The sequence below is a fragment of the Eschscholzia californica genome, unplaced genomic scaffold, assembly GCF_041429995.1.
Source record: "Eschscholzia californica isolate CP2 unplaced genomic scaffold, dmEscCali1.0.p SCAF_4, whole genome shotgun sequence".
NCBI classification, from domain to species: domain Eukaryota; kingdom Viridiplantae; phylum Streptophyta; class Magnoliopsida; order Ranunculales; family Papaveraceae; genus Eschscholzia; species Eschscholzia californica.
In genome coordinates this window covers 50,054,658-50,069,549 of record NW_028238461.1, presented here as the reverse complement: position 1 = coordinate 50,069,549, position 14,892 = coordinate 50,054,658, and the positions used below count along the sequence as shown (strand labels likewise).

At 39.1% G+C, this 14,892-nt stretch overlaps 1 protein-coding gene and 1 pseudogene across 1 annotated transcript; one reads left to right on the top strand and one right to left on the bottom strand.

Annotated features, from left to right (window-relative positions):
* Positions 1-2,032: 2,032 nt before the first annotated feature.
* Positions 2,033-2,962, bottom strand: LOC147545708 (G-type lectin S-receptor-like serine/threonine-protein kinase LECRK2). Its single transcript, XM_086635857.1, has one exon. It carries the CDS (start codon positions 2,960-2,962, stop codon positions 2,033-2,035), a length of 930 nt encoding a protein of 309 aa, XP_086491983.1.
* A 10,527-nt stretch (positions 2,963-13,489) lies between these two features.
* LOC147545707 (secreted RxLR effector protein 161 pseudogene) lies at positions 13,490-14,212 on the top strand (annotated as a pseudogene).
* Positions 14,213-14,892: the final 680 nt, after the last annotated feature.

The window sequence follows — 14,892 nt, the reverse complement described above, 5'->3', positions numbered from 1 at the left end:
ACAAAAAAAAAAAAAAATCCTATCTGTACGTACAAATTATGTTAAGAAACACATTTTTGAATTTAACTTATTACCATGTCCCTATTAAATTCAAGTTATGTTAATATTATTTGGGTTATTTCCCTAATGGCCCCCTACTTTGTGACCAGCTTTCCGCCTGGCCCCCTACTTTACGAGAAATACCCATATGGCCCCCTATTACCGTTAACTTTAACTTTCCGTCACTCTCTCTCCTCCATCTCTTTTTCTCTCTCTGCCATGTCACGCCACCTCATCTGTTAGGCCACCTCATCACCTTCTCCGGCAGAGGTCGCCGGCCGGCCAAATTTCCGGCCGGCAACCTTCAAACTAAAAAAAAAAAAAATTTTTATTTTTTTTTATCTCTCTCCTCTCTCTCTCTCTAAGAACTCCGGCGAAGGAACCCTTCGCCGGGGTTCGTCTGTTCTCACGAACAGACTGATCTGTTCGTGAGAACATACTGATCTGTTCGTGAGAACATACTGATCTGTTCGTGAGAACAGACGAACTCCGGCGAAGGGTTCCTTCGCCGGAGTTCTTAGAGAGAGAGAGGAGAGAGATAAATTTTTTTTAGTTTGAAGGTCGCCGGCCGGAAATTTGGCCGGCCGGCGACCTCTGCCAGAGAAGGTGATGAGGTGGCCTAACAGATGAGGTGGCGTGACATGGCAGAGAGAGAAAAAGAGATGGAGGAGAGAGAGTGACGGAAAGTTAAAGTTAACGGTAATAGGGGGCCATATGGGTATTTCTCGTAAAGTAGGGGGCCAGACGGGAAGCTGGTCACAAAGTAGGGGGCCATTAGGGAAATAACCCATATTATTTTATCCAATCTTTCCTTGACTCCTCTTTCTCTTCAACTAGCCTGTCGTAACAAATAAATGATATTATCAGAGAAATCTATTCTTGTTGAACCAATCGTGACAGGTTTTGATAGCATGACTTAAACTTTGTAATACACATGGCTTGATAGAATATTCAACCTTCATTGTAGCTAGACTGTCTTTTCTGCAAGTGGTTTCAAGACCTGTCTTCGGGATCTATAATTACATTTTTGTAATTTTCCATCAGCCAATTATTCAATTTTTTTTTTTTTTAACATTGCTTTTGACTACCACTAACTTGCAAAGTTTGATGAGATGAACCATTGGATACTCTCTCAGTTACTCGTGAAGCACATACTTTTGGAAAAAGAAGAGGAAAAACAAGATTGCATACAGTAGGAGGTCATTAACACTATCAAGCATATAGCCAGAATCTGAAAAATGCACAGGAGGATCGTGCTAGCTAGAGCGTGTGACCTAAACGCCCAACTTAGTTGCTGTGACCAGTCTTACTTAAACATCGTAAAAGAAAATATTATTACTTGTCGGTCGTTGGTTTCCTTAAAATTCCTAAGTAATGCGTATGGTTAAGGGCATGGTACCATTGGTGACTTCAGTCACTGCTGCAAGCATTTATATGACACTACGAAAAAGAATAGGTTTAGCGACGAGAAAAAACCATCGCTAGTATACGAAAATCGTCGCTAATGTGTAGTAGTTTTCAGCAACGGCCTGACAGCCGTCTCAGGAACCGCCGTCGGGGTGTTCTTAATGACAGTTGGTAACGACTGCTGAAATTCCGTCGTTGATGTTCATTATTTGTGACGATTTTTTAAGAAACTTGTCGTAGCAAAAAAGGAAATTTGATATTTTAATTTTTAGCCCCGACGCTTTAGAAACGTCGCTACTGTTTAGTTCATGATAACAGTACCTTAGATTGTAAATTCATAAGTTCAAATTCAGTAAAATTTAACTAAGAAATGATTAAAGTGATTTAGAATGGTTTGTGTGGAGAATCAAGAATGAGCTAGAAAAGTAAGGACGTGGAGGAACAGAAACTTCAAGGACTCCTAACATCTTTGTGATTTTCTTCATTGATGGTCTAAGTGATGGCTCATCTTGAACACACCAAATTGCTATCGTTACCAATCTCTCAAGTCGCTTCATATCATTCGTTGCTTCCTCATCGTCTGCTACTAGAAATCTCCCTTCCTTACCTTAATGATAGCATTTCTGTTTACATTCCGGCTATATCTTCCATTTGAAAGTGGTAGTTTCTTCTTCCAACAGGTTCCTTCTCTAATTATAGCTACGGAACATAGACAATCATCTAAGCATGAACTTCTGTAATCCTGTTCACGGTAACTATCTAACTTCTCATAGTCAGACTTCGGCCAATCTATATTTTCTAATGTTTCTAACTCAAATATATCACTTTGATTTCTCCATTCGTCTTTCTGACATCCGTTCGTAAAATTCGGCACACAACCACTAAATCTATCATTTGGATCAACAAAAGAATACTTAGGTGGGCATTCACAACGAGGCCTCTTCTCTTGTGTTAGCACACAATAGCTATTATACCCGCAAGCACCACTCCCAAAATTAACGACAGTATTTAGGCAAATGTCATCAGGAGCTGACCACTCAATTGACCAGCTTCCATTCCCATCTGATGTCTTTGGGTAAGAATATTTTGTGAAAACTCCGTCATAGTCGAGGGTAGCCCTGTAATAGAAATCTCCAGTCGAGTCTTTATTCTGGGGGGACAGAGTCTTGATTTGTCCATTCCTTCTCACTACATAAATGGAGCCTGACTCATTATATACTGCTAGATAACCAGCATTACTTCGGTTAGTATCAAAAGTATCACTCCAGTAGTAAGCTTCATATTGATTCTCAGTTAAACTTTGAAATGAAGCAAGATTAAGCACAAGATTTCCATCTTCCAGTAAACAAAGTCCGAATCTTCCTCTTGAGTAAGTATTCTTCGTTAGGCGAGAATAAAGAACGCTATTCACTTCCATTGTCTGTGTAGGTAAGAGTGCATCAGTAGGTTGCTTGAAACTCTCCCATAAATTATCAGAATTCTGACCCACGAGAACAAAGTTGCCAGTATCAAGCATAGCACCATAACTTACTGCCCCACCTCAGGAGTCAAGAAGTTTGCTAAGCGAAAACAAAGCTAAAGGTAAAACAACTGCAGTGGGTGGAACATCACAGACTAAAGGAAAAGAAATACAGGTATCAGGACTCCTGTGATGTTCTGACTCCTGAGACCTGTATTTCTGAAATTCGCCGCTTGGCGTGCTAAGAAGGGTATATTTTTGAACTTTGTTTGTTCTGAAGTTAATTTAGCTATTGTACCAAGTGACACATGGTGGATAGATACAGGAGCTACTACTCACATTAGTGTCACTATGCAGGATTGTCTCCACTGCCGAACGCCATCTGATGGTGAAAGATACATCTTCGTGGGAGATGGAATTATGGTTAAAGTGGAAGCTATTGGTGTTTTTAGAATTCAGTTATGTACTGGTTTTTATCTGTATTCAGAAAATACTTTTGTTGTACCGTCATTTAGACGGAACTTAATTTCTGTTTCTTGTCTGGATAAATCTGGTTTTACTTGTTCATTTGGAAATGGAGTATTTAGTATTTCTCTAAAGTCTGATATTGTTGGTACTAGTAACTTAATTGATTAATTGTATCTATTAAACACCATAAAGTCTAATTGTGATGAAAATTTACATATTAGCACTTTGGGTACAAAGCGGAGATTAGCTAATGAGAATTCCAGCATATTGTGGCACAAACGATTAGGTCACATCTCTCAGGAGAGAATCAAGAGACTTGTGTCTGAAGGAATTCTTGACTCCCTTAACGATTCTGAATATAAAATTTGCATGGAATGTGTTAAGGGCAAACAAACAAACGAGGTAAAGGCGCATATAGAGCTACTCAACCGTTGGAACTAATACATACAGATATATGTGGTCCATTTCCTAAGGCATCATGGAATGGACAACGTTATTTTATTAGTTTCATCGATGATACTCGCGCTATGGATACCTTTACCTTATCCAGGAGAAATCAGAATCACTGGACAAGTTTCTAATCTTCAAAGCTGAAGTTGAAAACCAACTCGACAAGAAGATTAAAGCTGTCAAATCTGACCGTGGAGGTGAATACTATGGCAGATACGACGGTTCAGGAGAACAACGTCCAGGACCATTCGCCCAATATTTGAGTGAGTGTGGTATAGTCCCTCAATACACCATGCCGGGAACTCCAAGTCAAAATGGTGTAGCTAAGAGACGAAACCGTACCCTCAAAGACATGGTACGAGGAATGATTAGTCATTCTTCTTTACCAGAGTCACTATGGGGCGATGCCCTAAAAACTGCAGTTTATATATTGAATAGAGTACCAAGTAAAGCAATAACTAAAACCCCTTACGAGTTATGAACAGGCAAGAAACCTAATATTAGGCACTTGCATGTTTGGGGTTGTCCAGCTGAGGCTAGGCCTTACAAGCCTAACGAAAGGAAACTGGACTCGAGGACAATTAGTTGTTATTTTGTTGGTTACTCTGAAAGATCGAGGGGTTATAAATTTTATGATCCCTCAAACAAGGCATTCTTCGAAACAGGGAACGCTAAGTTCATTGAGGATGTTGATTACAGTGGGAGTAGTCAAAATAAAGGAATTGTATTTGAGGAGGAGTATGCAAATACTTCTCCTATAGTCACTACTGACAATGATCAAGTCATAGTACCTCTCATTGTTCAGCCCGTGAATCAAGGTATTCCATCAAATACAATCATACCGACTAATCCTGTAGTAGATGAGGAACCCTTCCCTACACAAGCTGGACAAGCACCTTTGGAAACAGAGGAAGTAACTGTGGAAGTCCCAAATCAACAACCTCAAGTTGAGGAGCCACTTAGAAAATCCACTCGAGAAAGAAGAAAGGCAATTTCTGATGATTACATTGTCTATCTTAATGAGCACGAATATGACTTAGGATTGGAAAATGATCCAACTTCTCTTAATGAAGTCAAAACGAGCTCAAATTGTGAAAAGTGGATTGAGGCCATGAAGGAAGAGTTAAAGTCTATGGCTGACGATGATGTTTGGGATCTTGTCGAGTTACCTAAAGGGGCGAGGCCAATTGGTTGCAAATGAATTTTTAAAACCAAAAGGGACTCAAAAGGTAACGTAGAAAGATATAAAGCACGTCTTGTCGCTAAAGGCTTTACACAGAAGGAAGGAATAGACTTCAAAGAGACATTCTCGCCAGTCTCTACGAAGGATTCTCTAAGGATTATCATGGCTCTGGTAGCTCATTATGATTTGGAGCTTCACCAAATGGACGTAAAAACAACATTTCTTAATGGAAACATTGAAGAAACCATACATATGATACAACCTGATAATTTTGAGTCGAGTAGCTCAAAAAAACTTGTATGTAAGTTAAAGAAGTCCATTTATGGCTTAAAGCAGGCGTCCCGTCAATGGTACCGGAAATTTGATGAGGTTATTACCTCCTTTGGCTTTAAGGAAAATATCATTGATCAGTGCATATATTGTAGGGATTTAAACCCTTCTACTAGTGTTTATAGCGGAAATATGACATCTAATGTCTACACTAGTATTCCCAGGATCACATGCAAAACTAGTAATTAATCTAATGGAGATAGTAGATTACCTTAATTGCCTTTCCCTCGAACTAGTTGAATTGATTGAAGAAGACCAAGAGCTTCAATTGTAGCTCCTCTACTTGGGACACGAGCAATCAATTTGATCTCCCACCTTGTTGTATAGCTAGCACACCAATGGTGGTTGGAAGAAGAACTCCTTTCTTCTTGACTAGATAGATAGTAATGGGAATTAGCTCACTTTCTCCTCTCTACTTGATGTGGTAGAGTAAGAAAGCTTAGAGAGAAATTCCACACCTTATTCTCTGCCCTAAGAGTGTTTATATAGAACCCTAATAAGAATCCACCTCCTTTTAGGTTTCCTAAAACACCCTTTAGAATAAGATTTAGGGAAATAGTCGAAAATAGCAACTATTGGTATTTTCTCAATTCCATAAGGAGGAGGTGCCCAAACACCACGAAAATTGGCAGATATAATGTTTATTATATCAGCAACTAACCCTCCAAAATTCAGCCCAATCCGAGTCCTAGAAGTACCCGAACCGGTCGAGGCCCAAAAACCCTGTTTTTGGCCTTTTTGTACTATCTTTGCCTAATTCCCTTTTAGGCCTATGAGATATGTTTATGGGACACTCCCATGATTATATCTCACTCCCACTAGTCATATCCTAGATCAATTTGTCACTCTTATGTGTAACCCGTTGTAGGATCCGATCGAAGTTAGCCGCGAATTACTTCGTAATTCGACGATCGTAGTTGGTCTCTAGCTACAACTCTACGATCCCTAAATCAATCGGACTTGATGATCTTCCACATCAATTGTCCTATCCGACAAATTGTTCGCATTGTCACCTTGGTCGAAGGACATCTCCTTCAACTCCTTCAGACTCCCACTTGGACTTAGAACAAGTGCAATGCCTCGATTCCCGTGTCAATTTAGTATCCCATCTGATACGTCACGTCATTCAGACTTTCTTGATATCCGAGTACAACTGTAAAAGACAAACGATTAACTTTAATCCGTTTGAGCGCGGCCACGCATTTTCAGTTGCTACTCATCAAGTGGCCTTGAGACACTTTGTACCTAATGTGATTAGGGTGACACAATCCATTCTTGCGCTCCCACTTAACTTCATGTCTATCCTGTCCTTCCCAGTATCCGTCTTTATAACCTCCTTTTACGGCGCGGCGTTTAACGGAACCAAAGTCGGGCATTCCTTACATAAGATGAGTGGAGCACTCATGTTTTGAGGAATCTCTCCAATTGTCTTTATGAGAAGTATTGACGTTCATCACGAATGATGTACTTCTCATTTGAGGGTTATCCAGTGTATAAACCTTTTACACACCCACGTAGTCGAATAGAATATACTATTCATATAGCCCATGAAACTGCGCTATCCCATCGACTCCCGTGCTAGTCTTCTTGAGTCATTGATGTCCATGCAATGACCTGGACCAGGGATTTTTGATAATAAATATTCCAAGTTCACTTAATAGGGTTTCATTCATTAGATCACGTATCTGACAAACCTATTCGGAACGTTTTACTATCGATGGACTGTCGTTTAAACACTAAACCAAGTTTAGACGACTGGTGAAATAATTCTTATTATTTCTGATAACGAGAGTTGTAAATCTGAGCCTCTTCCATAAAACTCCTTTTACCCACTCAGTTTTACTTGTCGAGGTTTAAAATTATACCTCATGCCTTAGACTGTGTATGAATCTCATACTATGTCTAAGGTGACAGTTTAGTTTGACTACCGTGGTAGTCGGTTTTAAACTTTGCTTATTATCAATTAATTTGAAGATTACTATCTTCAACCTTGATAATATCTAGTAATCTTTACTAGAGTTAAGGCCTTTAATTCTTTGTGTAGTATTTGCAACAGTTCCCGGCTTAAAACACTTTTAGCCTACTTTCCTTCCATGTCTGGAAGTTTGCTACGATGACATGTTCAACTTTGTACTACTTCATCCTTTAGCCTTCTAGGATGTACTAAGTAGTGTTTCGGTTTTCCAATCCGAATTCGGATGTTTAAATGCTAATCATGTCCAACATGATTGACTTTATGTTTTCGAACATAAATGTCTCTCTCATGCGTGCTAGCTCATCGGTGTTTTTTAGACTCCGAGTTTTGCAACGCCCTCTGTCATGAGTTTTTGGGTCGAAATTCTTTTAGACTTTCCGAGTCTTAGATTTTCTGTTTCGGATCTCAAGCATCTCAGCGTACTGAGTCTCTCTAATCCTATCATCCTTTTGATCTATGCTTATAGATCTTCAGATGCCCAAAATGGCATTTTATCCTTTTGTGTGTGGTCCTTTATTGAGTCAGTTCGTTACTGTTATACAACACCTTATGTCGTACTCAATCTTTTGTATGTACTCTGCATACGGACCCGGAAGGTTTGTTTACTCCCACTTACCTTCTTGAAACTCGTGATTCAAGATTTTCTTCATTCTCCAGGAATCAAATTTCTCTGATTGCCTTTTGAATCGAAGATTCTAACTCTTGCGTGCTTTTAATCCGTCGATAGATTTCTGAAGCATGCTTGTGGACATAACTTGATTGGAAGAATCTTTATTCTTCTTGTCTCGTTTCGGGAAACACGAATGTTTCCATCCTTCTCAGTTTTCTATTTTGGAAAACCAATTTAGGTCTTTTGTTGACTTAAATTATCAAGCTTCATGTCTTGACGAGATATGGATTCCACGATGACTTTGGCTTCTAGCCAAAATCTAGAGTCAGTTTCCGTTTCTGCGCAGGTCTTTTATCTCTTCAGAAATAAACTTTATTTTCTGTGTCTTTGAGATTTGACCTTTTAGGGCTTTTGAACAACAATTTGGAATTTTCTCAACTACTTTGAGATATTCCTTTAGAGACACTTTCACTTGTTTTGAGAGTTCTCCGGCGAATAACATTCGCTTTTGTGCGGTGGGTTTATAAGATCATATCTTTAACCTTTCCTTTTCCAAGGAGTCGCAGTTTGTTGCTCTTGGTCGAATTTAATCGACTTGTACAAGTTTCATGATTGTTCTTCATGACCCTCCATGATTTTTCTCATGATCGAATTAAATCGACTTGTACTTTTCTCCCACTTATTCTTTTAATATATAATTAGTGTTTTCTCCCAGACTACTAGGTGTGCTAATTATTAGAAGAATACTATCATGAGCAACAAACACTTTGTTCTCTTGATTAGTTATGGAAGAAGCCCAAATTTCTTTTAAAAGAAATTGCGTCAGATATTAGCTAGTTTTGTAATGCTTTTACAAGCTTAGCTGTTAGACGGAATTTTGGTAGTTTTGTGAGAAGCTATGTCTAGACTAAATGGATTTTGGAGGATAGAGTTTGATTCGTGTTCTTCATCTTAATCCTTTTGGACACTCCAAATATGGATAGGTTAGAAGTACGTTTGAAGATCAATCTCTGTTTTTGACTCAAGGCTTTCTTTCTTGTCAGTTTGATTCATGTTTTGGTTATAGTGGACTTGTTGTCCTCATCCCTTTCGATTGGGATGAACCTATCTTATAGGTTTTTGACCAAGTTTAGAATCTTTTGGTATAGTTTGTTAAACTTAGCACTTATTAACATCTCAATTTAGAAATAAAATTCTTTATTGATTCTCCATAATACTTAGTACAAAGATGATGTTAAAAAACTAGAAAAACGATTAATCTAGAATAGTGCCTAAAGTAGACTTCGATCCCTTTCAGCATCCTTAGCAGTCGAGGCTTCTGCTCCCTCTTGGATCTTGTCTTCCTTAGCCAAATACTCAGTTCCCAGCTGCGCCTGTACATTCTCAATGAAAGGGCAATTTTAGGTATTACATACCATAATTTGGGAATTTTACAGTATTTGATAAGTTAACTGTTTATACCTGAATTGGAAGCTACTGTTCCATTCTTTTTGTCCTCCAAGAACTTAGGGCAGTTTCTTTTCCAGTGGCCTATGCTACTGCAGTAGAAACATCTTGACGTAGATTGAATACCTTTGTTTTGAGGTTTAGCAATACGTTTGCCTTTTCCTTTTAACGCGGGTTTCTTCTTCTGCCTCTTGTTCTCTTGAGCCACAAGAATCTTATTCTTTGGCTCCAAGTCCATTGTTAGTCGTTCTGCTGCCTGAAGCATTGCATCAAGTTCCTCTAAAGGCTTGTTCCATCCATTCATCGCATATTCCATCTTAAATAGATTGAACCCTTCATGAAGTGAATAGAGGATCATGTCATTAGCCGCCGATTGGCTAACAGGAGAACCCAACTCTTCTAGTTTAGCAAAGAGTTCTATCATTTGCCGAACATGAGGACCTACTGGTTTTCCTTTCTCGAGGCGCAGACGCAATAATTTACTGGTTGCATCAAACCTCTCCACTCTCGCTTTGCTTCGGATTGAATCCTCAGTTTTCGGAGTGATGGAGGGGACTTCCATGTTCAGAGGTTTCTCGTTAAGAGTAGCCTCCATGGCTGATAACAACCGAGAAGTCATTGATTCTGGTTCTGCCCTCTTTTGATCATCCTCTTGATGCTCTGTTTCTTTAGCAGTCAGAAAATCCAATTTTGAAAATAGATAGTCTGAGACATTTAGCTTGTTTTTAAACTCTCCATCCAATATTTGAAGTATCTCCCGATTCCTTCCTTCATGGATGTTTTCGTTTAACACCTTCCTTAGGTACGTTCCAAGGTCGAACATGTTTCCTTGTGTCATCTTTAAAACTACATAAAGTAATGGCAAAGTTTTAAAACTCGTTATCGTTTTTTGAAAAACATTAGTTTTCCCACATTATTCAATAAAAATCGTCCCCGATTGAATAAGTGATTCCAAGACCCCAGTTCTTCGAAGTAAAGCGGACGAAGGCCCTACCCTTTGACTCCGTCGTTCCGGGTGAGTGAACTACTTCACTGATCATACCTTATGACTCTTGGTTGATAGATTTCATTAATGAATGACTAATCTATCCTTTTGCCTCGAGTATCCAAGATTCTCTTGCTGATCTCGTTGAGTAGAACCATTTAGACGTGTAGGCCTCTTCTATAGGCCTACCCGCATTGTCCCAAGGTAGAGGAGGTACTCTGCGAAGGCCGACCCACCTTCCTCGAACAAGGGCGCAACGAGTGTCTTAATCTGGATAGGCGATTACTCAAGATTACTTTTGGGGACTTTTACGCTAGTCTGGCGTTTGTTATAGTGAACTATTTAGCCTAACTAACATCCACGACATAAAGCGTAAATAAGTAAGTAAATGCGCGCGAGAAAGTAAATCAAGCAGACATGGATCCTAGTATGGCCCCTAACCTAGAAGATCTAATCTCCCTTGGTTTTCTTCTTGTTTCGCTTTTTGGTTCGTCTTGGATCGCCATCTTTGAACCTCCATTGATTTCTCCCACTCGCCTTTGGATTTCATCCTCGAGTTTCTTCAATGGACTCATAGACCCTAAACTCTAATTACAAGACTCTAACGATTCGCAGATCGTATAAACTTGAAATTAAAATTAATTACAAAGCATGCACCCATCCGTGCTTAAAACAAGAATAAGGAAATAAATCTATGGCCATACTAGTTTCCCGCATTCACATCACATGCAATCATATAATATATCAAGGCTAAGAATTATATATGCATGATTATCTTGGGAGATACTTTTGTTGACATCACATGTCACATTGCGGACCTTAAGTCTAAATTCGAAGAATTCAACTAATGGTGCTTTCCAGTTTTATGTTTTATGATTAAAATCATCTTTTAGAAAAACTCCGTTTTGGGCTCGAGAAAGCCCGGGTCAATTTCGGAAAAAATATTGGTTCGATTCTTAATGATTTCATAAATCAATTTAAAGAGAAATCCGTTTTGGGCTCTTGGATGGCCCGGATTGATTTTGGAATTATTTGGTTAGAATCGGAAAATAATATTTGGCAAAAACTCCCACTCGAATGATGGTCCCTTTTCGTGGTCCGAAAAGCCTCGAAAAAGCCCGGGACAAGTCCTAGACAAGTCCCGGCCCAAGCCCAAAAAGGGCTCGGACAAGGTCCGGACATAGCACGGCCCATAGGGCCGGCATGTCCTGGCCGAGGCCTATCAAGGCCTGGTCTCGTCCTGGCCGGAGCCAGGACGCTAGTCCATGTACCAGACGCGTTCTAGACGTGTCTGGTACTGGACCGGACCAGCACTAGGTGTCTCGGACTAGTCCGAGACACCCAGAACCTCCCAGACGCGTCTCCAAGACGCGTCTGGTCGAGTGCTCTGGACGCGTCCAGGAAGCTCCTTCGCAGCTGCTGGTCGCGTCTTCAAGACGCGTCTCAGCAGCTGCTCTGGACGCGTCCAGAGGACGCATCCAGGAGCTTCTGGTCCGGCCAGGAAGCTTCCTGGCCGGACACTAGGGTTTTTCAAAACCCTAGTTTCCAAAAAGAAATTTTTTTTTTCTTATGCAACTTTAAGTTGCTATTTTCCAATTTTAAAACTTTTCTTAAATTTTTGAAATTCCTTTTAGAACACTTCTAAAATTTTTCAAAACTTTTAGAAACTTTTTAAATTTTTCCAAATTTGTTTTGAGAGTTTCCCAAACTCAAAACTACTCTTTTTAGAACACTTCTAAAATTCCAAATCTTTGTTTTTCAAAAGTTTCCAAAATTTAAAAAACAACTCTTAATCAAACCAATTTTGGATCAAAATCTAGGTTTTTGAAATTTTTCAAAGAACAATTTTGAAATCAATTTTGAAAAATCTTTGAATCCAATTCATAATTAATCAAATTTTATGTTTAAAACCTTTTTAAATATAACTATCAACATAATCAAGCATGGATTAGTTTGAAATTCAATGAAATTGAGTCTTTTAAAACACTTTTAATCATCAATTTGATTCTCAATTTGAAAATTTATTGAATCCCATCAAATTATGAGTTTAAAATACTTTTAAAAACATCTTTTAAAATACTTTTATAAACTCAATTTTCAAACTATTAAGCATATTAATTAGTTCGATTCTTAGCAAAAACTAGTTAATGGCAAGAGGCTCTGACGCCACTGTAGGGATTTAAACCCTTCTACTAGTGTTTATAGCGGAAATATGACATCTAATGTCTACACTAGTATTCCCAGGATCACATGCAAAACTAGTAATTAATCTAATGGAGATAGTAGATTACCTTAATCGCCTTTCCCTCGAACTAGTTGAATTGATTGAAGAAGACCAAGAGCTTCAATTGTAGCTCCTCTACTTGGGACACGAGAAATCAATTTGATCTCCCACCTTGTTGTATAGCTAGCACACCAATGGTGGTTGGAAGAAGAACTCCTTTCTTCTTGACTAGATAGATAGTAATGGGAATTAGCTCACTTTCTCCTCTCTACTTGATGTGGTAGAGTAAGAAAGCTTACAGAGAAATTCCACACCTTATTCTCTGCCCTAAGAGTGTTTATATAGAACCCTAATAAGAATCCACCTCCTTTTAGGTTTCCTAAAACACCCTTTAGAATAAGATTTAGGGAAATAGTCGAAAATAGCAACTATTGGTATTTTCTCAATTCCCTATGGAGGAGGTGCCCAAACACTACGAAAATTGGCAGATATAATGTTTATTATATCAGAAACTAACCCTCCAAAATTCAGCCCAATCCGAGTCCTAGAAGTACCCGAACCGGTCTAGGCCCAAAAACCCTGTTTTTGGCCTTTTTGTACTATCTTTGCCTAATTCCCTTTTAGGCCTATGAGATATGTTTATGGGACACTCCCATGATTATATCTCACTCCCACTAGTCATATCCTAGATCAATTTGTCACTCTTATGTGTAACCCGTTGTAGGATCCGATCGAAGTTAGCCGCGAATTACTTCGTAATTCGACGATCGTAGTTGGTCTCTAGCTACAACTCTACGATCCCTAAATCAATCGGACTTGATGATCTTCCACATCAATTGTCCTATCCGACAAATTGTTCGCATTGTCACCTTGGTCGAAGGACATCTCCTTCAACTCCTTCATATATCTCAAGATGAGTGGGAGCAAATTCATTATCCTGGTGTTGTATGTAGATGATATTCTACTAGCAAGCAGTGATATAGGCATGTTGCATGAAACTAAGGTATTTCTTTCAAATAATTTTGAAATGAAAGACCTTGGAAATGCTTCATTTGTTTTGGGTATTCAGATAGACCGATATCGCTCAAAAGGCATCCTCAATCTTTCTCAAAAGGCTTATATCGACAAAGTTCTCCAACACTTTGGCATGGAAAAGTGTTCACCAGGAGACACACCTGTGGCTAAAGGTGATACATTTAGTTTGCTCCAATGTCCAAAATTGAATCTTGAGAAGAAGGAAATGGAGATGATCCCATACTCGTCTGCAGTTGGGAGTCTTATGTATGCACAGGTCTGTACACGTCCAGATTTGGCCTTTATTGTAGGAATGTTGGGCAGATATCTGAGTAACCCAGGTCTAGATCATTGGAAGGCCGTAAAGCGGGTTATGAGATATTTACAGAGGACGAAGGATTACAAGCTTACCTTCAGGAGAAACGATCACCTAGAGATCGTAGGATACTCCGATTCAGATTTTGCTGGATGTATTGATAGTAGAAAATCAACATCCGGATACATTTACATGATGGCTGGAGGAGCTATTTCTTGGAAAAGCGTTAAGCAAACTCTTATAGCCTCTTCAACCATGGAAGAAGAGTTCATAGCTTGCTTTGAAGCATCTAACCATGCTATATGACTTCGAAATTTTGTCTCTAACATGAAATTGGTCGATAATATTTAATGACCAATGAAGAGTTATTGTGACAATAAGGCAGCCGAGTTGTACTCAAAGAACAACAGAAGTTCTTTGATGAGTTCGTTAGAACTCAATTATGTGTCTTCAGTTTACATTAATTAGTCTTTAATTTTCGTTAACACTAATTCAATAACTTGTTTTGCAGAACAACTAATTTGAAGGGTGTTAGGAAACTATATTCATTATTACAGGGGCTTATGTCAAAATATGTATCAAATATGGTGGAACATGAAATATGGGGACCTATGTGTAACACACCAAATGATTTCTCGGATTTGAGAAATGTGGGGGACCCGCCACTTTAAACAAAGGATTTTTGAGGGAGAGGACCAAAATTAGCCCGGTAAATTAGCTTCCGCCCCAGCCCATGTCCAAATTGCGGGAGAGGTCCAAAATGTCAGATCCAGCTGACAATTCCTGTTTCTAAGGGTAATTCCCTTCCCGTTTTGCCCCTGCCTGCTTCTCCCTTACCTCCCTTAATGGCCGATTGACATGGCATTAAATGAGCCGAAATTGTCTAATCCGGAGCATTAAATGAGGAAAAAATATCTCCAATTTTATTTCCTTCCCTCTCTAATCTGATTTCCTTCCCTTATCTCCCCGCCCAAATCTCTCCTTTA

Coding starts and splice junctions, on each gene's coding strand:
- LOC147545708 (XM_086635857.1), bottom strand. CDS start 2,962: ATGCTTGATACTGGCAACTTTGTTCTCGTGGGTCAGAATTCTGATAAT.